At 27.2% G+C, this 25,749-nt stretch overlaps 3 protein-coding genes across 17 annotated transcripts in view; 1 reads left to right on the top strand and 2 right to left on the bottom strand.

Moving 5' to 3' along the window:
* LOC130670833 (cryptochrome-1-like) overlaps window positions 1-3,159 on the bottom strand; it is a 30,388-nt gene extending 27,229 nt beyond the window's left edge. For 2 of the 7 annotated variants that reach the window (XR_008990435.1, XM_057474397.1), the window contains exon 1: window positions 1,139-1,391. The gene's annotated coding sequence lies outside the window, so the exon portion shown is untranslated. Of the gene's footprint in view, window positions 1-1,078; window positions 1,447-2,924 lie in introns of those variants that run through there. The other 5 variants (XM_057474392.1, XM_057474398.1, XM_057474394.1 and 2 more) reach the window with 4 other exon arrangements.
* A 4,615-nt stretch (window positions 3,160-7,774) lies between these two features.
* On the bottom strand, window positions 7,775-14,602 carry LOC130671502 (myosin-G heavy chain-like). The gene is made up of 3 exons (XM_057475430.1): window positions 13,972-14,602; window positions 11,658-12,761; window positions 7,775-10,237 (listed from the first exon to the last, which is right to left on the bottom strand). Exons 1-3 carry the CDS (start codon window positions 14,339-14,341, stop codon window positions 8,940-8,942), a joined length of 2,772 nt encoding a protein of 923 aa, XP_057331413.1. The 5' UTR covers window positions 14,342-14,602; the 3' UTR covers window positions 7,775-8,939.
* A 5,672-nt stretch (window positions 14,603-20,274) lies between these two features.
* LOC130671535 (5-hydroxytryptamine receptor 2A) overlaps window positions 20,275-25,749 on the top strand; it is a 47,595-nt gene continuing 42,120 nt past the window's right edge. For all 9 annotated transcript variants that reach the window (XM_057475490.1, XM_057475489.1, XM_057475487.1 and 6 more), the window contains exon 1: window positions 20,275-20,501. The gene's annotated coding sequence lies outside the window, so the exon portion shown is untranslated. The remainder of the gene's footprint in view (window positions 20,502-25,749) is intronic.

Below are 25,749 nucleotides of genomic sequence, written 5' to 3'. Positions count from 1 at the left end.
AAGAGAAGAGCAATTATTGTTTTAATTTAAATTAGGATCTTACTGGGTATAATTTTTTTTTTATTGTTATTTTAATCAATAAAAAAAAATAATAATAAAAATTGGAATTAAAATTTTTGTATTTATGACTTTAAATTTAAATTGTGTCTAAACAATTGAGTTTACGAAAAAATTTACCTGATACTTTTTTGTAGAGAATTTGATTTACTATAAAATTGTATTGAAACATATTCGCCGTATCTTTGATAGTTGAGTCAGAATTTGAGTTTGAACGCGAGAATATCAATAGATTTCAGTTGATTTATGAACTGAATACCGAAAAATTGAAATTACAAGTTATCTATCATAGATACGGTAAAATTGTATAGAAACAAATTTTTAGAAAATTAAATTTGCTAAAAAAAAGTATTCTATATATTTTTCTGTAGACTCAATATTTTATAAGTTATTTAAATTAAAAATTTTTTTTTAATTTTACGGAGTAATCATATTAATATTAATAATTAAAATTGTGTCTAAACAATTGAGTTTACGGAAAAATTTACCTGATACTTTTTTGTAGAGAATTTAATTTACTACAAAATTATACTGATACATATTTGCCGTATCTTTGATAGTTTAGTCAGAATTTGAATTTGAACAAGAGAATATTAATTGGAGTCTTAATAGATTTATGAACTAAGTACAGAAAAATTGAAATCACGAGTTATCTATTGAAGATACGGTAAAGTTGTATAGAAACAAATTTACAGAAAATTAAATTTGCTATAAAAAGTTATTCATTAAATTTTTTCGTAGACTGCATATTTAATGAGTTATTTATGTTTAAACTTTAATTTGAAATTTATAGTAATATTTTTTGAAAAAGCAATGAATAATTAAATAAAAAATAATAATAGTAAAATTTTAATAAAGCTTAAAGATTAAAAAAAAAATTAACACGAGATATTTTCAGTCGGTATTTCCTTCAGGTAATCAATTCTAAAGATTTAATAAAATAATCCTTTAAATTGCAGCTCTTGGTTTATTTTTAATTAAAAAAAAAATATACCATAATTAAGATTCCATTTTTTCTCACCTTTATTAAAATCTAAAGAAAAAAAACAGCTTTATTATATTTCATAAAAATAAAACGAACCTTTAAAAAGCCGTATCTAGACCGCGCGTAAATACAGACGTCAACTACGCACTGGAAAATCACTGTCACCCGCGACCGGTCATCCGGACCCAAAGTAATCACTCACCCAAGTTCCCGAGTCCAAAAATCAGCAATTAAAAGCCAAAAAAATAAAAAAATTAAACCACATAGACACCAAGTATTTGATTTTGTCTGAAAACGTCGAGCTACAGTTGTAAAATTAAACGACTCGTCGACGAGGGGGCTAAAGAGCGCGTTTGAAATCCACGCCGAGTGCAACGTGACCACATACCCGGAGACTCATTCGATTGGTCACGTTAATCACGTGGTTATTAAGTCACGTTGCACTCGCCGTGGCTCATTGCGTTACATTGTATCATATTTTATTTAAATACCTCTACCTTCACCACTACTACTTCTACTTCTACTTGTTGAAATACTTAAACTACTAACTAAGCTGTTACTACTACTTATGTCTGAATAAAAACCACTACAACTACTAATTTAATTAACTGAATGTTACTTCTTACTTATAAGATCTTTATCTCTTATCACTTATTCTACTGCACTAAATATTTTAATTACATATTTAATAAACAATTCTATATATATAACTTTTTTTTTGGTGGCTGTTCAAAGTTATTTAGTATAAGGAAATTAGGGGTAAAATAAGATTTGAGAAAAATGGGTTTTTATAATGTTTACAGTTCAAAAAAATTTTGGAAGTCAAAAATTATTGAACTTTAAAGAAGGGTGAGGTTATTTGAACGGTATCAGGCGTTTTGAGCACCTGACAAAATATCTCCGACAAAATATCTCCGGACAAAATATCCCCATGAAAAGAAAGCAAAAATAGTGAAAAAAGCTAAAAAAACTGACACAAAACTGGGGATATTTTGTCCAGAGATATTTTGTCAGGTGCTCAAAACGCATGGAACCAATTTGAACACCTAGACAGAGCGTTTACTACAAAATTTTGAAGGAAGAAAAATTTTTTCGTTTGAGTCCTTGGTAAATTAAGAAAATAATTGGAAATTTTTTTTTTGAAACAATGTCTTATGTTGCAGCTTCTGCATTTAAAAAAATTCTTATCCGGTGCAGCCCTTAATTATAATTATAAAATTTCTTTATGAATGACCTTTGGAAAAAAAATTAATTTGGTCCATTTGGTGTTAAATTTATTATCTAAAAATATTTTTTACCATCAGTCATATAATTTGTACCGCATAAAATTTTGAAAAATATTTAAATTTATTTTCCATGATTTTTTTTTAAAAATGCCTGTAGCTTTTCAAATTTTGAATTCATCGATTCGTTGGTTCAGACTTTGTCACAGGCCATTAAATTTTCAACAAAGTCATCAAACTTTTTCACGTAATTTCAAAATTTAGCTACAAAATTTTTCCCGCGAGTTTTGAAATTTTACTTTTGGCGCTTCATTTGAAATTTTGTTTGAATTTATTCAAAATAATTTTGTACAGTAAACAAAAAAAATGCTACTGTTGACAGTAATCTTCATATATACACATACATATATGCATAATAGATTACATTCTATTACATGAACAACTATTACATCACAGCAGTTTCACTCGACCTCTTAACTTGTATACTAAATTATTAATTCATTTGCGCGATTAAATATCGTTCGGGCAACTCAATTACCGATTGATTGTTAAAATGAATTATTAAAAATTGAGACAATAATGTGATTGCGTTAGTGAAGATCAGGGAGTACCCAGGGCCAGTATTAATTAGTAATGGTTAATTATAAATAATTAATTACCTTGAAATAGGATTTAAATTAGTGGTTTGGGAGAGTGGATGTAATGCAGCTTGTACTGGAGTAGATGTAATAGAGCGCGAGTGTAGTTGTAAATAGATGGGTAAGCCGGGGTATTTATTGGGTAAACGGTTGTGATGATATGATGTAATCGCAACGTCACAGTGTTACGACACCCGGCCCTGGTTGTCGGACTATTGGATAATGATTCTGTACTTAAGTCGGCAAAATAATGTGTATAGTAATGTACTGACAATACGGGATACTACGGTCTTAATTAATAATCACTTAATCACTATATATATTATATATTTATTGATTGATATATTTTTATGATGTGGGAAAAATTTGAATTTTTAATGGAAAGTCGAGTGAAGTTTTCATTGTTTTTGGAGTAAATAATTTTTTTTGACGATTTGGTGAAGGGAATTTGAAAAAAAAATGGGGGGGGGGGTTGTGGATTGATGAGGAATCCGTTGCATTGAAAATAATTTTTTTTGGTAAATTTATTTTTTGTAAATTAAAATGCGGTGACAAGTGAAAAAATAGTAGTAGGAGTTGGGAGCTAGGAAAAATTATTATTGTGGGGAAACTATCACAGATAGGAGGAAAATGTATTGAGATAAATTTGTAGGAAATTAAATTTCCTACAAAAAAGGCCTCTGGTAACTTTTGTGTAGACTTGATAGTTTGGATGATATTTTGATTTAAAGAAAAATTTAAAATTATTAGTGATGAATTTTTTTGGTTTGATTTAAATTAAAATACTGGCTAAATTATTAGAGATACGATAAAAATATATGAGAGTAATGTTGTAGGAAATTGAATTCTCTACAAAAAAGGTCTTTATCAATTATATCGTAAATCCAACAGTTTCTACAGTAAAAAATTTTAAAGTAAATTCTCAATATTATTATTTATAGACTTCATTTAAAATTTAAATTCTCCAATTTTTTTTGCAAATCGATAAAACCGCAAGTTTTTATTCTCCAAGAATTATTCATCACGCTTAATTTTTTATTTATCACTTTAAATATAATATAAAAATATATCAAAACTCCACTAAATTTTTTTTATCCACAAAAAATGTCTGCCATATTGGCGCGTCAATAAATTCGAGTTCTTTGTCCAGAAATTAAAAACCTCCTCAGTTTAAACAAAATAAAAAAAAATCTCATCTCTCCTCAACTCCAATCCAACTCCAGTTTTCCCGCAAATAAATATTATTTTAAAAATAATTAAATTCTCACCTATTTGATAAAAGATCCAAAAAAAAAAATATGTCACTAAATAATTACAACAATAAAAAATAAAATCTGTATTTTCTCAAGCAAAATTAATTGTAACAAAAAGAAATAAAGAGCGAAAAAAAGAAAAATTAAAAAAATAATAAAGTATGAGAGATCTATTTTACTAACTACTTGACCTACAAAGAAAACAGTTCATTAAAAAGAACCAAGTAATGGAAATAAATATCAAAGTGTGTAGTGGTTGTAAGTATTCTTGTCTTGATTATTTTATGGTGAGAAACATCATCATATTATTGGATAACTATTCTACAATTAAATTAAATTAACTTTCTTTAATTATTATTATCATTTTATTTTATTTTTTTAGTCACGAGTACAGTGCGCTCGATAGTTTAGTTTTTTACGCTCGTATTTCTATTTATTTATTTATTTATTTAACATTTAAACTTTTTTTATTTACTTTACAATCAGAGTTTATTTTTTAATTGTTTTTATTAAACTTGTCATTTTTTAAATTTATCTGTATCTTACATACTGACGTATAAAATAGTCTCATACTAAAAATCACACGTGAGCAAAGCACACACATTTACTTGCCGTCAATTCATTCTCCCTTTTATTTACTTATCATATTTATTATTCTTCATTTAATTATTAGTACGGAATTATAATTATTATTTATTTAATTATCGTAATTAGAATTTTTACCGTAAATCTATCACGTAACTGCGCTAATCCATAGTAGTAATGCGTAGCATGGACTCTAGTTAGTTTTAAAACGCTAGAAATTTTTAGTTTTCTTTAAATTATTACTGGCTATTCAATTGATCTTTCGCTGTATTAGCAGAGGATGAGTAATTAGACACTTTTATTTACAAGTTTTTATCAACTTGCAGATCTAGATCTAGATTTAGATTGAGATGATTTTTATTTTTAGATGAGTCTACTCAGTATTTGATAATTTATTTTACTGTTAAGATATCGAAAATTTTTATGATACTGAAGTCAGCCGGCGTAATAATTTTTGGATTTTTTTTTAGACGATAGAAGATAAAAAAAAATTTTTGAAAAAATTGCACCTGTAGTTTTTTAAATTTTCTACATGTGCAATTTTTTAGTTTTTGTTTTTTTTACAATTGATTTGTTGAAAAAAAATCCGAAAATTACTAATTGTCTGCTAACTCCATAAATTTTAATGATACTGAAGTTAGCAGACGTCTAATAATTTTTGGATTTTTTTTTAGACGATAGAAGATAAAAAAAAAAAATTTGAAAAAATTGCACCGGTAGTTTTTTAAATTTTCTACATGTGCATATTTTTATGTTATTTTTTTACAATTGATTTATTTAAATACGAAAAATCAAAAATTTTTAAATGTCTGCTAACTTCAGGATCATAAATTTTAATGACACTGAAGTTAGCAGACAATTAAAAATTTTTTGATTTTTTTTTGAACAATTAAATTTGAAGAAAAAAAAAAACTAAAATTATGCACATGTAGAAAATTTAAAAGACTACAAGTGCATTTTTTTTTTCATAATTTATCGTTTTTTAAAAAATAAAAAAATTATTAGACGTCAGCTAATTTCAGTATCACAAATTTTAGAGAATTTATTTATTATTTACTTTGTAATTTTTTTTTTTTTTGTGGTAACGGAAGTTGAAATTTTTATTACGGGATTTGAGAAATTTTTTTAATTACAAATTTGTCATTTAAAATTTTAGAAATTCCCTGATTAAACAACTGAATTCGATCGAATTAAACAGAATTAAATTTTTAATTCTATTTAATTCAGATAAATTCTGTTAATTCGGTACCTAACTTAAAAATGAATTCTGTCTTATTCGGCAGAAAAACCAGAATTTGTCGAAATTAAAACGAATTTGAATAATTCTATTTGGTTTAATTCTGATTAATTCGAAAATAATTCTCCAATTTCTGGTTCTGAATCTTAATTAAACTGAATTAAAACGAATTTGAAATTTTTGAATAGGTTTTATTCTGTTTAATTCAAATTCAAATTTTCAATTCAGTTGAATTCTGTTTTGCAGAATTCGACAGAATATAACAGAATTAAAATTTTTAATTCGGTCGAATTCAGTTGTTTAATCAGGGATTGTTACTTTTTTTTTAGTTTTCAAATAAAAATTTGAAAGTATTTAATTTCAAAATTACGTATTTTTGATATTTACACTGTGAAAAATTGGAGTTAATTCGGATTTTACTCAAATCGGAGTTTTAAAAAAATACGGAGTTTTTTTTAGCAAATTTCGGAGTGATGTAAATTTTCCTTCGATCCGCATTCACTCCGAAGTTCAAAAGTTAAAATAAACTTCTCTTTGGAGTCAATTTTCTCCATAGGAAATTAATAAAATAAAAAATGATCTACTCCAAATTTAATCCGCGTTCACTGTGAATTTTTTAGTGTCAAAAAAAATTTTTTTAATTTAAAAAAACTTGTGATTAAAAATGAAAACTAACAACAATCAATTATTATTTTAATCAATCAAATTTGTCATAAAAATATATATATCCATATATATATATTATCAATAGTTAATGATTCAAAAATAATTTGCCATTGGGAATTAAAATTGTTCAATAAATGATTAAATTATTTACTGTAATTAAAATAATTCACGAACAATTATATAAAAAAATAAACATATATATCTACATCTATATATGTATGTGTCCGTGTATCATTTTGTCAATTGCACCCGCGTTACCGAGCTTGCGCAAATCCCGCGCATACGCAACTAATTTTTTTTTTATTTCTCTTGTATTTATTAATTTTTTTTCATTTCAACTTTAATTTTATTTATTAATTCATCAATCAATATGTATATCTACTAATTTATTATTTATTAATGACAACAGCTATCGAAAATATATTTATGGCAGCAGGATTTACATCCTTTTTAGCTTTTAAAAATACTCATATATTTAATATGTATAAAACAAAAAAAACGTTTATTAACGAAGCTCATTAATTGTTATATTAATAATTAATTATTGAAATTAATAATAAATCAGTAGATGATAGATGATATAAAATAATTAATCCTAATACTGTGTACAATAAATGAGATAAAAAAATCACTCACACAAAATTTACAAATTTAGTTTTGTATTTAAAAAAAAAAAAAAAACCACGCACACAAAATTTACAAGTTTTATTTTATGTTTATTAATTTTTATAAAACTTTTTTTTTTTTTTTTTACGTTACATAGACGTCATTTTTTCAGTAAAATTAATGCAACAGTATCTGAAGTTTTAATTATAATTTAAATAAAATAATAAATTTTATTTTTATGTAAATATATTTTTAAAAAATAAATAAATGAAAAAAGAAAAATTTTTACATGATTAAATAAATAGTTTGTAACATATTTAAAATATGTATAATTTGTATATGATAATTATTTATTTATTTTTTTGATAAAATATTTATGTTCCAATTCAACATATGGTTAAATAAAAAAAAATATATGACATGTCATAAAAAAAAACCATTGATAAATTTTTAAACTTGAATTCAAATAATAAATTAAATTCATATTTTTTTTCAAGAAGTTATTCTGGTTTTAAATTTTGAAAAAATTGGTTTTAAAAATCAATTTCTTTTTTTTTATAAATAATTAAATTAATGTTTTAATTCACTGGCGCTTAGAGATCATATTTATGAGTAAGTAATAACCGATTATTTAAAAATATAAATTATTTATTTTATATTAATACCCGGATTTTTTTTAATAAAATTTCGTATCATTAAATTTTAATCCTTTATGTGGATGTGAAAAATTCCGTCAATTTCGGAGATAAAAATTTCTTACGAAATTACAAACTCGTATTTTTTTTTGACAGTCAAATTAAAAATTTGAAATTTAACTCAAAACAAATCTGGGCAAAAAAAATATCCGTTTCCTAAAATTAAAGAAAAATAAAAATAAACCGCGGCCCTGAAGTTAACAGATAATTAAAAATTTTCGGGTTTTTTTTCAACGATTACAAAAAAAAAAAACTAAAAATATGCACCTGTAGAAAATTTAAAAAACTACAGGTGCATTTTCTTAAAATATTTTTTTTTTAATAATTTATCGTTTTATAAAAAATCATTAGACGTCGGTTAACTTCAGTATCACAAATAATGATCCTGAAGTTCGCAGACAATTTTTTGATTTTTTTTTTTTCAACAAATTGATGACAAAAAAAAAAATCTAAAAATATCCACTTGTAGAAAATTTCAAAAACTACAAGTGCAATTTTTCTAAATATTTTTTTTTATAATTTATCGTTTATAAAAAAATTATTAGACCCCAGGTAACTTCAGAATCATAAATAAACCAGAATGAATTCTTCCCAATTAAACCTACAGTCCAATGATTAAACTAAATAATAACAATAAAATAAAAACAATATAAAAAAATAAAAAACAATAAATAATGTCCAGATACCATTACATTAAATTTAATGCGGCCCCCCACACTAACCAGGTACGCAAAGTTATCTCATACATTTTAAAATTACTTAATTACACTCGCATCCTCCACATAACAATAATAATAATTTTCATAATTAATCATAATATTAATAATAAAAAAAAAAAAACAAGCTGGAAGGTTTTGTTCATGTTTCGTTTAACATCATTCTTATTTTCTCTCCATTACCACCGATTTTAAAATTCTCCCGCCCTCAGTTAATTACAGTCGTAATTAACTCAAATATTTTTTCCTTTAAATAATTTTTTTAAAATAACCAATTTCTAATCGCGTTTACGTCGCGATTTAATGTTGCTGCTGATGGCGGGGGTCGTTGCTGATGTTGTTGTTGTTGTAGAATTACTCGGATTAGCCAAAGATAATTTCCCATTAACGCGTTTATTTTTCTTCCCCACCCCAGCAGCACTGAGAGCAATCAAATCATCAGGACAATTTGAAGCCCGTTTAGAACCTCTCGTTCTCCTGGAAATTCCAAGTTCCATTTTATTAAACTCAGCCTGCAATCTTCTGGCTAATTCGTAGTCTTGTTTTTCCTGCAGCAAAGTCCTGGATATTTTTTCTTCCTCAATTACCACGCGTTCATTTAACAGATCACTCTTGTCAGCATCATCATCATTATTATTATTACCATTTACTCCATTTACTTTATTATTGTTATCATTATCATTGTCATTATTGTTATCATTATCATTATCATTATCAGTACTATCATTTCTTATAAACTTAAAACTTCTAACAGAACTTCTCGTTGTACGCTTGCGTGTCAATGTCACTTTATTGTTATCATCATCATCAAGTGTTAATTTATCACGACTGTCATTACTCGAGTCCTTCTGCTTGATCTTCGAAACTCGCGGGCGCTTTGCGCACTTTCGCGTACTTTTTTTACACTTCGTTACTTTTCTATCCGTCGAATTATCGGCTATCGTTTTGCTGCTCATTAATTTACGTGATGATTTACGGGTCTTACTTTTTACTTTGCTATCATCATCATCATCATCATCATCATCATCATCATCATCATTATTGTCATCTTTGTTGGACATGTCAAAATAAACTTTGCGTCTCTTTATTCTCTCCGCGATATTTTCCATCGCCTGCGACTCGCTATCAACAAATGACGGATTCATTATTTTTTCCTGACAATCTGATGACAAAGACGCAGCTGCGGTAGCAATGGACGAGCTGTCATTAGCTTGTGAATCATCGAGGATATTTTTGTTACGTTTCAGAGCGCCATTTTTGTGGGACTTTGATTTTGTCTTGGATTTGTCTGACTTTTTATTTGTTTTGGCGGTAAAACAAGTCGACGATGTTGAGGTTGGTGGTGGTGTTGATGGCGATGTCATCCCGTTTGTTACGCGATTATTTCCTGGATAATTTTTATTTATCTCGACAGTTACTTCGGAAGCTGTAAGATTATTTTTCGGCGAGTTTAATTCTGCAGACACTTGGGATTGTGATGATGGTTTTGATTGAGTTTGATTTTGTTCGGTGGAATTGCTTGGGGATTTCCACGTTGGTGATGTATTTATGACACGTGCTTCCTGTCTTATTCGACCTAAAATTATTTATTTATTTATTAATAAGCTGTCACATAATTAATAATTAAAAATATTCTATTAGTATGAGTGTGAATTTAGCAGACAGACAAATTTAAAATTATAAATAAAAGGTCAGTAATAAATGATACTGAAGTTAGCAGACGTCTAATAATTTTTTGATTTTTTTTCAAACAATAAATTATGAAAAAAAAAAATATTTGAAAAAATTGCACCTGTAGATTTTGAAATTTTCTACATGTCCATATTTTTATTTTATTTTTTCGCAATTAATTTTTTGAAATACGAAAATTAAAAAATTTTTAAATGTCTGCTAACTTCAGGATCATCAGTAATAAGCGAAAAGAGGAATGGGAGTAAGTATGAGATAAGAATTGATTTTTAAGTGACCGTAATTTTATAAACAATACAGTGCAATAAAATTAATTACTGTGAGCAATAAATCGTCTGTTTTAAAAATAAATAATTGATAACTAGAATTAATCTCTCTTTGAAAGAGTTTGAATAAAAGCGTTCGATTACAAAAATACTCAGAGGGTCAGAACTTGAGTCTCAGTCTTTCAAGTCCGATAAATAAAAATTACTAATTAATCTGCTGATAGTAAACAATAAAAAACTTATCTAAGCTGATAAACTAGCTTACAATTAATATGAGTGCTCATTTGAACGTAATGTAATAGTGCCAGTGATACTTTTACTTTGATAATAACTCGGTATTTTAATTCATATTTTTTAAAATTAATTAATGAAATGATCCTGAAGTTAGCAGACATTTAAAAATTTTTGAAGTTTCGTATTTCAACAAATCAATTGCAAAAAAATAAAATTAAAATATACACATGTAGAAAATTTAAAAAACTGCAGGTGCAATTTTTTCAAAAATTTTTTTTTTATGTTTTATCGTCTAATAAAAAAATCCAAAAATTATTAGACGTCTGCTAACTTCAGTGTCATTAAAATTTATGGAGTTGGCAGACAATTAGTAATTTTCGGATTTTTTTTCAACAAATCAATTGTAAAAAAAACAAAAACCAAAAAAATGCACATGTAGAAAATTTAAAAAACTACATGTGCAATTTTTTCAAAAATTTTTTTTTATGGTTTATCGTCTAAAAAAAAATCCAAAAATTATTAGACGTCTGCTAACTTCAGTGTCATTAAAATTTATGGAGTTAGCAGACAATTAGTAATTTTCGGATTTTTTTTCAACAAATCAATTGTAAAAAAAACAAAAACCACAAAAATGCACATGTAGAAAATTTAAAAAACTACATGTGCAATTTTTTCAAAAATTTTTTTTTATGGTTTATCGTCTAAAAAAAAATCCAAAAATTATTACGTCGGCTAACTTCAGTATCATTTAATAAAAATAATTTTTCCATAAAATTATTATCTGGTTTCTTTAAAAAAAAAAATTACCTTTAAATGCACTCCAGGTACAACCGATGCGTCTAAAATGTCCAATGGAAGGTGTCCTAAATACCGGATTTGAAATTCTCTTCAAAACCGGAATTACCCGTAAAATTTTCGGGTCTATTTGCCTCCCATCGGGCATTACTTTCAAAGGCGTTCGCGGCAAAATTTTAATGGGTTTGAAATGATGAATCTCCGGGTTTATGCTGTCATGGCTACCGGCGCTCTGCGCACTGACTCTCTGCTGCTTGTCATCACTCGGCATCGTCGTGATTCCAGTGCTCGGCATCGCCGTCCCGGTTGTCATAACGCAAATTTCCATCGCGATATTTTTTTTGTTGTTACTCAGCAGGTCTGCGGGTACGCGGAGTTCTTCTTCGTTCTGGTCTCCATATATTTTAGAATTAGAGCAACTCGGTTCGGTTGCTATGTAGGCATTTATTTTAGGCATCAACGTCTGCTGTTTGAGCGTAAGAATATTAGGAATAAGCAGCGTCGAGGACAAGGAGGACGAGGGTGTCACCTGACAGCAGTCTTTAGTTCTCACAATAGACGAGGGCTTGCTGCAGAAACTCTGTCTGGTGTCAATCGGCTGGAGTTTTGTTGCTATTAGATTAATATTATTGGACATACGAATATCATTATCGATATTCCTCGACAATATGTTGGTTGAATTCGTTTTGATGTTGATATTGTTGAGGTTGAACAGATGATTATTCAACTGCAGCGGGTCCGAGGCCGGTAGCAGCAGCTGTTTGTTGTTGTTGTTGAACTGCAGACGGTCGTTCTGCAAACACTCGCCCGACTGAGGCACCAGATACTTGCTGGCTTGATGAGTCGTGTTTTTCAAACAGTCATTGTAGTATTTTATTGTTTTCTCTTTATCTAATAATTGTTTTTTAGCAAGCGAACGCGCCAATAGTCGATCCTGCGCATATTGCGCGAGCTTCTGCTTATCATCGGTCTCTTGTTCATGTAATTTACGTAGATATTGTTCATTTACCAGTCTCTCGGATTCACGTTGACGTAACATTTCTTGTTCGGCTAATTTTAGTTGCAATTCGTATCCACAATGAATCTCACCACCGCTCAATATGTTTTGAGTGTAATCTGATAAAAATATTATTTGTTCAGTATTTTTTTTTTTTAATATTTTTGGAGCATGAGAAATTATTTAGAATTTTTTACTGAGTAAATAATTAAAATTTGAGAATTATGAAAAATGATACTGAAGTTAGCCGACGTCCAATAATTTTTGGTTATTTTTTAAACAATAAATTATAAAAAAAAAAATATTTGAAAAAATTTCACTTGTAGTTTTTTTAATTTTCTACATGTGCATTTTTTTAGTTTTTTTTTTTTTTTTTTTAATTGATATGGTAAAAAATAAATCCAAAAATTATTAATTGTCTGCTAGCTTCAGGATCATTTATGAAAAATTTATTTTATGTACGAAATTTATTTATGACAAAATTTTATTTTTAACTCCAAAATTTCAATGTTTTGTGAAAAAAATTTGAGCTTAAATTTACAATTTTTTTTGACGTAAAAAAAATATGATCCTGAAGTTAGCAGACATTTAAAAATTTTTGAATTATCGGATTTCAACAAATCAATTGCAAAAAAATAAAATAAAAATGTGCACACGTAGAAAATTTTAAAAACTACAGGTGCAATTTTTTCAAAAAATTTTTTTTTGTGTTTTATCGTCTAAAAAAATAATCCAAAAATTATTAGACGTCTGCTAACTTCAGTATCTAAAAAAAAATGATCCTGGTTAACAGACAATTAATAATTTTAGGATTTTTTTTTCGAGTTCTATTGCAATAAAAAAAAAAAAAAATAAAAAAATGCACATGTAGAAAATTAAAAAAACTATAAATGCATTTTTTTATCGTTTTTAAAAAAATCCAGTAATTATTAGTCGGCTAACTCCAGTATTTTTAAAAAATATGATCCCGGTTCGCAGATAATTAATAATTATCATTTTTTTTTTCATTAAATCTCTTAAAAAAAAAAATATAAAAAAATGCACATGTAGAAAATGAAAAAAACTACACCTGCAATTTTTCAAAATATTTTTTTTCTAGCTCATAATTTTGAAAATAAAATAAAAAAATTATTAGCCGTCATCTAACGTCAGTCATAAAAAATTCTAATCAGTTTCCAAAACAATTTTGTTTCCGCTCCGAAAACAAAACAAATAAATTCGTACATAAAAGTGATAATGATTGGAGGTTAAATGATTGTTTTTTTTTTTCCTTCATTATTACTTCTTCTGTCTGGAACTACACAACATATATGCAAAAAAGTGACTCACCAGACTCATTATTAATATGAGGAACATCATTAATGGTAATATTATTTCTATCCTGAATTTCCTTAGGGTAATTTGATCGTATGAACTCCCAGAGGTTGTTATTGACGAGAGTTTCAGACTTGGTGGCTGTTCTGAGCCATGATCCGACTCTGATTCTGCACATAGGACAGCTCAGACTGTTGTGTTTGAATGTACCTTTGAGACATCTCAGGCAGAGGTTATGATCGCAGGGTAGTGTCACTGGTTCGATTAATATTCCGCGACAAACTGGACACATCAAGTCACTGTAATTAATGTTATCTGATGTTGCTGCCGTGTGTGTCACCGTTAGATCGTACAATTTTGACGTTCTTTTTAAATACGTCGCCATCTTCAAAGGCCTTATGCATATATACGCATAAGTATATATATATAGATATGTTTAACTATACGTATATATTGAAATTACACTGCGATGACAATGATGCTGATGATTATTATTATTGTTATTACTACACTACTATTGTTATTGTTATTATTATTATTATTATTATTATTGTTATTATTATTATTATCGTTATTCTTACTCCTGTATGTCAATCCATTGTCGCTTTACTGTTTTACTTTTTTACTTTTTATATTCGCTTCAACATTTGCTGCTTTTACTATACATCAAAAGTATGTATAGATATGGTATATTCAAGTTTACGGTGGATGAGGAATAGGAGGGTAGAGACCTCTACCTCCATAATAAGGAACGAGAGAACTGGACCCTGGTGATAAATTTTGCGACCCCTAATAGCACATTTTACTTGAGCAAAAGTTTACTGTACAAATGTTTCGTTGAATTTTTCGTCAAATTTCCGTCAACTTCGGACTTTTCCATTTTTTACGTCAATTTGTATGCAACTTGCTATTGAATTTGATGTAAATTTACTGCTCGAATTAGAATGTAAATTCACTTCAAAAGTTGTCTTTAATTTTCAGGCAAATTTTATGTCAATTTATCGTTAATTTGACTTGAAAAATTGTTAAGTATATTTTTACCCTCAAATTGTAGACAATTTTATGTATAAATTTGCTTACCTTCTGAAATGGTAAGAATGAACATTACCGACTGTTTTTTTTTCGTAAAAGTTTACCTTTAAAATGAAGAAAAATTAACCGCAAATTTTTATTTTCAACTTTTGCGGTGAAATTGTCTGTAAATTCGGGCAGCAGATTTCAGGTAATTTCAACATCAAATTATCGTCAATTTCAATGCAGGTAAAAATTTTCAGTCAGTAAAATTGCGGGTCGGGGTCAGGCAGGGTCACGAGGGAAATATGGATTTCCTGGAAAATTTTTGCCATCGATGGAAAACTGGAATTTTAAGTTTAGAAATTGCGAGGGAGATGGCGGGGTAAGGGCTGATAGAAAAGTGCAGATTGGTGTGAATTTTAAAATTGGCGGGAAAATTTTCGGAGTTGGATTTGAATATGAGTTTCCTTTTTTTTTGTTCAAGTAAAATTTTGAATGTAACATAAAGCGCGTGGCTCAATGCGATATTTTATGGTCTTGTAATCTGGGTTTTTATTTTTGAAAATTTTAATATGGAGAAAAAGTGGACGAAGTTTTAATTTGGTGTGGAAAAGTGCAAAAGATAATACCGTTTTCCTGCGCGTAATCATTGATAATGAAAATTTATGAATGATAACAACGTAATTTGAGATTCCTGTGGTTTAAAAATCCTAACTGTACTCACTATGTGTACAATTATAAGCATTACGTTCATCTAATACGTGTATGTAAGAACTAGTTTAAAAAAAAAAAGTCTGCGACCTTTCCTAAGAAATTCCCTTTCCTAGATGAACTGAAATCACTTAAAATTTGGCTGTTATCAGGTGATTTGTCATAGAAACAGATTTTTACTGATTCTCATCTGCTGGTTTGAAACAATTTCTGAAAACGCTTCGATTAAAACCCTCCGAAAATTGAAAAAAGAACTTTGAACTTTTTGCAATTCTTTTAACTAAACCCCAACTTTATGAATAAAAGATCATGAATGACTCTGGCCAGTGTCCAAACGAACTTTTTATCAGGAAATAGTCGTTAAATACTTGGAATAAACGTTTTCTAATTACAGTCTTTTCTACTTACTCTTGGCATTACTTTTGGATGCTGTCATCGTGAGGTTCTCTGCCTTTTCTGTCTTCGCCACCGAATGAATAAGCGGTTATTTTCTTGCTGCATTTACACAAATCATGAAAACTTTGTCCGACTTTTCTTAGCTCTTAAATAAATTAGAATTTCTGAAATAAAAAATGTAAACATGATATATTTAGTCCAGCTATTGATTTTATATATTATATGTTTAGAGCTGTCACTCGTGAATGAAAATCGGACACAAATGTACGCTTTTATTTTAATAAAAAAATACCTTTTGTTGTTTAACTTTCACGAAAATTTATATTTTCAATCTAAATTTTTTGTAGTCCGTTGATTTATAACTACACTTTTATTATGACTGAAGTCTATTTCGGTTTCATTATTTTTCATACATAACTTTTTACAATTCTGAATACGTTGTTTTGTTTTACATATTGTTGTGAAAAATCAGTTTTTCATACAAAAAGACGGACTAAAATCGAATATCCACAATTTTTTTTTTTAATTTGAAATGCCCGGGCTTCATTTTTCAAAAAATTTTTTAATTTAAATTTACTCTTTACACGTAAAGAAAATTATGGCAGCGGTTCCCATAATTCTGTGAAATTTTTTCCTATACCATCATAGGAATTACGACCATAAATTATGGGAGCGGTTCCTATAATTATAGGAATGTTTCCCATAATTATAGGAATAGTTCCTATAATTATGGGAATGATACCCATAACACTATAGGAATGGTTCCTATAATTATAGGAATGGTTCCTATAATTTATAGGAATACTTTCTATAATATTATGGGAATCATTCCTATAATTTATGGGAATGGTTCCTATAATTTATAGGAACCCTTCCCATAAATTATAGGAACCATTCCCATAATATTATGGGAATGGTTTCTATAATAGTATGGGAATTATTCCCATAATATTATGGGAATGATTCCCATAATGCAATTGGAATGGTTCCTATACCATTATGGGAATCATTCCCATAATATTATGGGAATAGTTCCCATACTATTATAGGAACCATTCCCATAATATTATGGGAATGGTTCCCATATTATCATGAAAAAATTAATTTAAAGAAGTGTGGTAATCACTTTTACAATACACAGAAATATTATTAAACATAAAAACAAAACTCAAACATTGAAAAAAAAAATCGTATTTGGCAAAAAACCATTAAAATTTTTAACAAGAATTTTTTGTCAGCACAAAACATTCAAGAAAATTCAAATTTTGGGAAATTTCTACACTATTGTGCAAAAAAAAAATTTTATGATATTATAGGGATGGTTCCCATAACATTATGGGAATAGTTCCCATAATATTATAGGAATAGTTCCTATACCAATATAGGAACCATTCCCATAATAGTATGGGAACTATTCTCATACTATTATGGGGATGGTTCCCATAATATATGGGAACCATTCCTATAGTAGTATAGGTACTATTCCCATACCATTATGGGAACCATTCCCATAATGCATAGGAAAACTTCCCATAATTTTCTTTCCGTGTAACTACAATACCCATTAACTTTTATTAATGACTATTTTGAAAAATAATTACGTCCGTTTTTGGAGCTGCCCGATTTCACCCGAAATTTTTTGTTTTATTTTTGAGGATATGAAAAATTTTATTTTACAACAGACGTTTCTTAACAAAAATTTCAAACACAAATAAAGTAATAGTACATTTTTATTATACTGTAGTTTATTTTAAAAGATTCTAAAAAGAGACGTTTAAATAAACACAATTTCACTCTTCTTCGAAGTTTAATTAAGTTTGCTCTTCCCGGGTGCTAATAGCCAGTGTTACTAATTCGCGATCCATTAACTTTTAAAAGTAAAATTAAACTGCTTTAAATAATTAGAAATTAATAAATCATCTAATTATGATAGTAAAGTTGAAAAATTTTTTCTTAAAGAATTTCTACAAAACTATCAGTGAATTTTTAACAAAATTTCTATCGTAATTTTAATTCTGATCCCTCTGTGATTTACTAGAAATTTTTGAAAATTTATTTAAAATTTTAAATTAACGAGTTTTGCATTTCAGGTAAAACTGGATATCATTTTTTATTATAAAAATAATTTAAAATAAAACTTGAATTGTATAACAATTTTATTATTCATACAAAGACGACTGTTGTCATGTTTCCGTAAAAATATATCAATAAATATATACTTTATTTTATAACACAACTTAAATTATCAATTATCCAGAAAATGCTGTGCATTTTAAAGAGACTTCAAGGCGGGAAATTTTATTAACGCTCATTCGTTGATGCTAAAGTGTCCAATTAAATGTACACAACACTGCAAGAGAACATTCGCGACACTTTATTTCCTACTTCGTATTCGAACACTCATATTTAATTGTTATTCCAGAAGCTTTAAACACAAGATATTTTTTTTTTAACATCAGCTTTTTTTACGGCCCTCATTTTTTACTTTTACTAAAAACTGTCTCCTGAATTTTTGATAACAATAAATATTTTTCAAGAATTTTAATTAATACAGAGTTCAGTTAATTAATATAAATAATAAATCACACGTCATATTAAAATAACATAGATTTCGATCTCATATAAATCTCAAGAGTATAAGGTATGTGTTGTGAAATCCAATTTAATATATATTATAATGATCAAGCATGGTCATGAATAAAATAATAACATATACACTTTTACTGTAGCATAGTTTTACTCTTTCAAAAATATGCAAAAAGTTTTTCAAAATATCATTAAATAATTTTTATTTTTTTTTTTTGATGCCCGGGAAAGAAAATTCAAATTTACTAGATCTAATTTCTTAATATTTAGATCGTTATTGTAGCATAGTTCAAAATAATTTCCGCTCTTTCAAAAATATACAGAAAAAGTTTTTCAAAATATCATTCAATTATTTTTTTTTTGATGCCCGGGAAAGAAAATTCAAATTTACTAGATCTAATTTCTCATTATTTAGATCGTTATTGTAGCATAGTTCAAAATAATTTCCGCTCTTTCAAAAATATACAGAAAAAGTTTTTCAAAATATCATTCAATTATTTTTTTTTTTGATGCCCGGAAAAGAAAATTTAAATTTACTAGATCTAATTTCTCATTATTTAGATCGTTATTGTAGCATAGTTCAAAATAATTTCCACTCTTTCAAAAATATACAGAAAAAGTTTTTCAAAATATCATTCAATTATTTTTTTTTTGATGCCCGGAAAAGAAAATTCAAATTTACTAGATCTAATTTCTCATTATTTAGATCGTTATTGTAGCATAGTTCAAATTAATTTCCGCTCTTTCAAAAATATACAGAAAAAGTTTTTCAAAATATCATTCAATTATTTTTTTTTTTTGATGCCCGGAAAAAAAAAATTCAAATTTACTAGATCTAATTTCTTATTATTTAGATCTTTATTGTAGCATAGTTCAAAATAATTTCCGCTCATTCAAAAATATACAGAAAAAGTTTTTCAAAATATCATTCAATTATTTTTTTTTTTTGATGCCCGGAAAAAAAAATTCAAATTTACTAGATCTAATTTCTTATTATTTAGATCTTTATTGTAGCATAGTTCAAAATAATTTCCGCTCATTCAAAAATATACAGAAAAAGTTTTTCAAAAATCATTCAATAATTTTTTATTTTTTCCCATGCCCGGAAAAAAATTTAGATTTACTAGATGTAATTCTATTCATTATTTAGATCCATGTAGATCAATGATCTACAGAAATCTTCAGCTAATAAATAATTTAATTATTAAACTCAAAAATTCAAAATTTTGACAACTTGAAGTCTAACAAAAAAAAAATTTTAATGGAAATTTACATGAAACTCAATAGATCTATAGATATCAATGTCAATATAAAATTGGATCTAACTCGACTTAATCAGATCTCGTAGTTAAATTATTTTTGATTATTTGAATTTTTGAAATTTTATAACCAAGCGTTAAAATTTAAGTATCGATAGAGAAAAAATAGATACTAATTTCTAATTACTGCTACTTTTCACTCTTAATTTTGAACGTGACATAAAAATATCTAAATATTACAACCGCGCAATCTTTTGGTACTTGAAAAATGATGCGCACGCTAAACAGAGTGAGATAAAAAGAGATGGAGCGTATAATGGAGAAAGACAAGTTTATCTAGCCCGCGAGTCACTAGCAGTATGATTTGTGCGACGAGACTGTGAGGATCACGATTAATAATTATTGTGCGCTATTTTTTTAATGTTATCTACTGCACAGTTATTTTACTATTATTACTATTATATGAATAAATAAAATTTTTTTTTCTTCATTTATAAATTTAGTCAAGTGTTTTTTAAAAATGTTTAATACGATTATTTATTTTTTATTGTAAATTTTGAAAGGATTTTATGAAATTGGGTAAGTCAAAATTTCGATACTTATTTTTAAATTTTAATTATCACTAATTTACAAAAAAAAATGTATTTTGAATAATTGGTCCGTAGTGAAGGCGTTTGAAAGTAAATGAGTAGGAAGTTGTTATAAATATATCTCAGTACATATTTTTGATGAAACTGTTTGACAGATGCGGATATAAACGAGGAAATTATCTCTTTCAAGTTCAGGGCTCGACGTTTTATTTTATGTCGTGTCAAATAAACGCCCGTCAGGGTCATGTTTATTGCGAATTATAAATTTGGCGACTTACCATTTCACTAGACTTTGTATCATTTAAATTCAAAGTATATAAAATTTATTGTAAAACAACTTTTGTAATTTTTAGCTCAGATCAAGATAAATCTCAAGTGCGGTTAAGCTTAAATTTATCTAGGCACAAATTAGCACAGCTTGTTCCATATATCCTTATGTAACACATGTTGCTGCCAAAAAATTAACTGGAATTATACTTTTTTTTATTCAAAAAATGACAATAGATAAAATTTTTAATGATTTTGGTTTCAGAATTGGGATAAAAAAATTAAACATTTAATTTTTAAAGTTAGTAAATAAACTAAAGTATTTTAATTGATGTTTCAAATAGAAAAACAAATTTATCGCGCAAGTGAATTGTTGGTTGATAAATATTTATTTATCATTAACATCTATCGCAATGTCAAGTTTTGATTATTATGAATAAATATATATGTATTTTTTTGACTCTACATATTAACTGGTAGAGTTTAAACAAATATATATATATATATTTGTTTAAGCTATATATTTATTTATATATAAATAATGAAAATGTTAAATGGAACCCCGGGTCCAAAAAATAACAATTTGACTTTTTTGCCTTCAATTTACGTCAACAGAGAAAATTCACTCAAATTTGACTTAATTTTGTTTCAATTGTCTTGAATTTAAATTCAAAAAGTCAAATTTTTTTTACTCAAGAGGGTGCAGACAAAAAGTTAATAAATAATTTTAACCCAAAAATTTAATTGGTCAAATAAAATTTAAAATTCAGATTCAAATCTTCACTGAGAAGAAACACGAAATTTTGAATTAATTATATTTAGGATTTAATTTTTGAACGTGTTTGGTAATTTGGTGCTGGTATATTATACCAATTAAATCAATCGATTTAGCTATAAATTAATTAGAGTTTGTAAAAAATGTAAAGGGATGAAAATGATCAGCCGAATGTGCCAATTAATGACATGCGATAGAACCTCAACGGAATTTACTTCCGTACTGTCTTCAGAGACGTGACCGATTTTTTTATTTCGAGGGGATTTGAAATGAAAAAATGAATTTCCATTTTATTTTTTTTTATGTTTTCTGAACATTTTCTCTGAATAATTATTTATATATATCGTATAGGTGTTAATAGACTCTATTTGGTTGACGTTAATATTTCTCTCTCTAAGATAATAAAATCATTTGGTAAAGTCAAAAAAATATTTATTTGATAGACAACTAAATTATTTAATAGTGCCAACAAACCCAAATATTAACGCAAAGTTTCATTATATTAACTCTAATAAATATAACTCAGACACAAAAAAATATGTTCATTTAGAATAAATATATATATTTGTTCGAAGTTAATAAATATATACTTGAACCTAATAAATGTTTGCCATCAGAAAAGGCAGCTGTCACTAAGCTAGCTAACAGCAACGGGTGTAGTTCAGTGCTCACCACTAGATCGCGCCCACCACTTGTAGTGTCCCTGGTCAGAAACTTATTTCAAAAGTCTTATATTCCGAACTTGAAGCATTTATGCGATGAATTTACTACTGTCAATTGACAGAGAAATGTTACATTGTGATATTAAAATTTAATATTAATGTTTCCTAACTAAAACTTAGTTGTCAGAAGAAAATTTTTTTCTCAGTTCATCCTTATCCACGTAACTTTGATTAACTTTGACGTGGCAGTTGAGGAGTAAATTAAGAATATTAACCTCTTTGCTTTTTTGGGCTACTATGTGAATAGGGTAATCTACGGGATCAATAAAATTTACATTCACACCGCGTGTCACTAAATGATCCACAATATTTTGTAATTTATTAGAAAAATTTTACACATACAAATTATTAATGTCCTAGTTTGAACACTTTGTCAATAATTTCTCGCAAAGATCCGAGTAATCTGTGTCTCACAAATAATTTAGAAATTTTGAGTAGACTTTCTCGGAGATGTGGTTGTTGTCAACACGTTGTTACCAAAAGTAATATGACTCTTTCAATTGTACTGTCAAAGTACGTTTCAAAGTTGGGTTTTTTGTTAATTTCTCAAGTAGTTTTATAATCAAATTCATATTTTTTGATTCGATCGCCAACTGGAGTGGCGTTTTAAGCATGTCTTCAGGGTTTAATTGTTGAACGTTAGAAGCCAATAGTCCAGTAAAATAGACTTTTAAATGCGAATTTTGAGATATGTACCTGAATTTTTAATATATCTCTAAAAATTCAAGTGATTATTTTAACCCAATAAACAGAAAAACTTATCGAAACTCAATAAACGCTGTGGTTTAAAAGTTTCCAATCTCTGTTATATAATCTTTAGTATCTCTCAGTACTAACCAAAAATGTATTCTACACCCTCCTATTTTTAACGATCTTATAAAAATACTCGACTTCGAAAATGTTTACGGAAGTACTGAACAAATACTTTTTATGTCAGGTTACCCATTTAGAAGACTTTTAAACTAGCTTCTGTACTCGTCTATAAAAAAACCGCGTAAATCATTCTGAACGAGTCGGCATGTCAATAATAGATACTAGACCTGTAATTTATGTCTTTCCAAATCCTTCCGTAACAGTATTACATCGAAAATTGGCTAAACTTGTTTATTATCTCTTTAAATCACAACATAATTTATATTCTCACTTCTTATCGCAGTCGTAATTAAGTCATTTATTATCTTACCAATAAAAGCTTAAAGAATTTTTTTTTGGTCTTTTAATTAAAAATTGATTTATAAAATCAACTTTTGTTCAAAGTCTCTCTTTATTCTGAAAAAAAATTACGTACACTGTAAAAAAACGGTGTAAGTCCACGGTGTTGAGGTTATCGGTTTTAAATTTAACACCGAAAACGGCGGCATAATTTATCGGTGTTGAAAAAAAGTAGTTTTATTTTTCAAGTATCAGAAGCCGGATTGTATTTCAAATAGAAAAAAATTTTATTGTTTCAAAAATTAATGATACGACAGATTTACCAATTTATGGGGTATTCCAGAGAACATTTGTCCGCAATGACATTTCAATGTTAATGGATAAAATATGGGAAATAGATTTTTATGATTAACGTCTCTTTGCATACTAAATCAGCGGGAAAAATACAATAAAATTATCAATGATTAATTTATCATCTTTGGATCAGTTATTACCCATGAAAAACATCAGAGTTATATTTAATTTGACAAGTAATCAAAAATTTAAAAAATTTCTTCAGTTTAACAAAAGTGACATTTCTGTCTGTATAGGCAACGAAATTTTTTTTATCTCAACTAACGATAATTTCGTAATTTTAACAAAATATTGTTTTTTTTTTTTCTTTTTTCTAGATCTGAAAATATTTTTACTGAAATCCTCATACTCCGATCGGAGTTAATTTATTTCATATGCCCACCGTTTTAACACCGGTTAGATAACACCACTAAATATGTATAAGTTGATTTTAACACCGCATCGGTCCATCTTAACACCACTTTTTTATGGTGTATAAAAATAAAAATTTTTTCTAAATTTATTATAACGGAAAATTTATTAAGTTTCAATTTATACTAGACTATTATTCCGGGCAGTATTATTAACTATATATAGATATATATGCGGGTGAAAGGTATACAGAGTGATAACGAGAAAGTTATAGGCAAATGGTCCATCTGTTGTTTCATTAAATTTGTCAGATGACAAAGTTATCTCAAGTACCAAACGAACCCTCAAACAATCCTGAGTAGGTTATCGTCTTGACGAAGTGCCTCGGGCTATAATTGCTATTTCAATTTTATCGGTCGCCCTGAATTTACATAATAACTAATAGATTAATTGTTTAATTAAATAATATTTATTCACTGAATAAATAAAAATTTAATTGGCATTCAAATAAATTGGGGGTTTAAAAATATTAAATATGGCGGGAAAAAAATTTATGGTAATAAAATACAAAAAAAGTAAGATATGGATATATAAATTATTTTAGAATAAATAAAATGGAATAATTATTTAAATTGGGCAAGATATTTTTTATTTGTTTTATCTTGCGGTGACTTTTTAACAGATAAAAAAGTAGTCTGCCCTTAAATCTGACGAAGCCGCAAAATATCACAAGGGGAGAATAATTGTATATAAAAAAAAAAAACTAAATAATAATAAAATTTTATGAATAAAAAAAAATTAAGGATCTTTATTTTGTCCAATTACAGACTGACAAATTGATAAATCGAATTCGCGGTTAGAGACCCAGAAATATGATATCTTACCCTTCAAATGACAAAAAATCTATATTCGGCTCTACATTTTTTACAAAACAAAGTATATATGTAAATATATATGTATGACAATAAAATAATTATATATTAATGAGAGTAACTAAGGAAAAAAATTTCTACAATTTACACTCGCGATTCAAAATTTATTTACGGGTTCCGTGTTTATTTATGCAGAATTTTTTATAGACTAGAAGTACTTTATTTTATTTCATTTTTTGGCCACCATCGATAAATAATAGAAATATTTCGCTTGAGAATTTATAGAGCGTGTTTATCTTCGGTATTGGAAACAAATTTCGCTTACTATACTGCGGCTTGATTGTCGCAATCTGAGATAAAAATATTCGTTTATTCTTTTTAGTTTTTTTTTTACCATCGTTAAAATGTTTAGATTATTGATATATTTATTCTCAATATAAATATAAATTTCAATTGTTATATCTAATGAACCGATTATTAATATTATTACGATTATTTTTTTTTTTTTTTGCTTAAAAATAATAACGAAACTAAATATCTAATTTTATAAATGTTGAGGTCAAAATTTGAAAATATGTTATTTCACTATCATTGAAAATATATAAGCAGCAATAAATATCAAGAGTATTGGATATAATCCAGTCATTTATACGAGTGCATCCCGCTTTTTTATGTTGAGGTCTTGAAATCTATCTAAAAATAAGTATTCAATATCGTATTAATTCATAGTATTTTAAAATTTTG

The sequence above is a fragment of the Microplitis mediator genome, chromosome 7 (genome assembly GCF_029852145.1).
Source record: "Microplitis mediator isolate UGA2020A chromosome 7, iyMicMedi2.1, whole genome shotgun sequence".
Taxonomy (NCBI): domain Eukaryota; kingdom Metazoa; phylum Arthropoda; class Insecta; order Hymenoptera; family Braconidae; genus Microplitis; species Microplitis mediator.
The sequence above is the reverse complement of the archived record's forward strand: the minus strand, read 5'-3'. Positions and strand labels throughout refer to the sequence as shown.

Bases quoted from the DNA above. Each gene is read 5' to 3' on its own strand.
- LOC130671502 (XM_057475430.1), bottom strand. From the start codon at position 14,341: ATGGCGACGTATTTAAAAAGAACGTCAAAATTGTACGATCTAACGGTG. The intron at 12,762-13,971 runs GTGAGTCACTTT...TATTTTTATCAG, and splicing joins TCATATTAATAATGAGTCTG to ATTACACTCAAAACATATTG. The intron at 10,238-11,657 runs GTAATTTTTTTT...AAATAATTTTAG, and splicing joins TACCTGGAGTGCATTTAAAG to GTCGAATAAGACAGGAAGCA.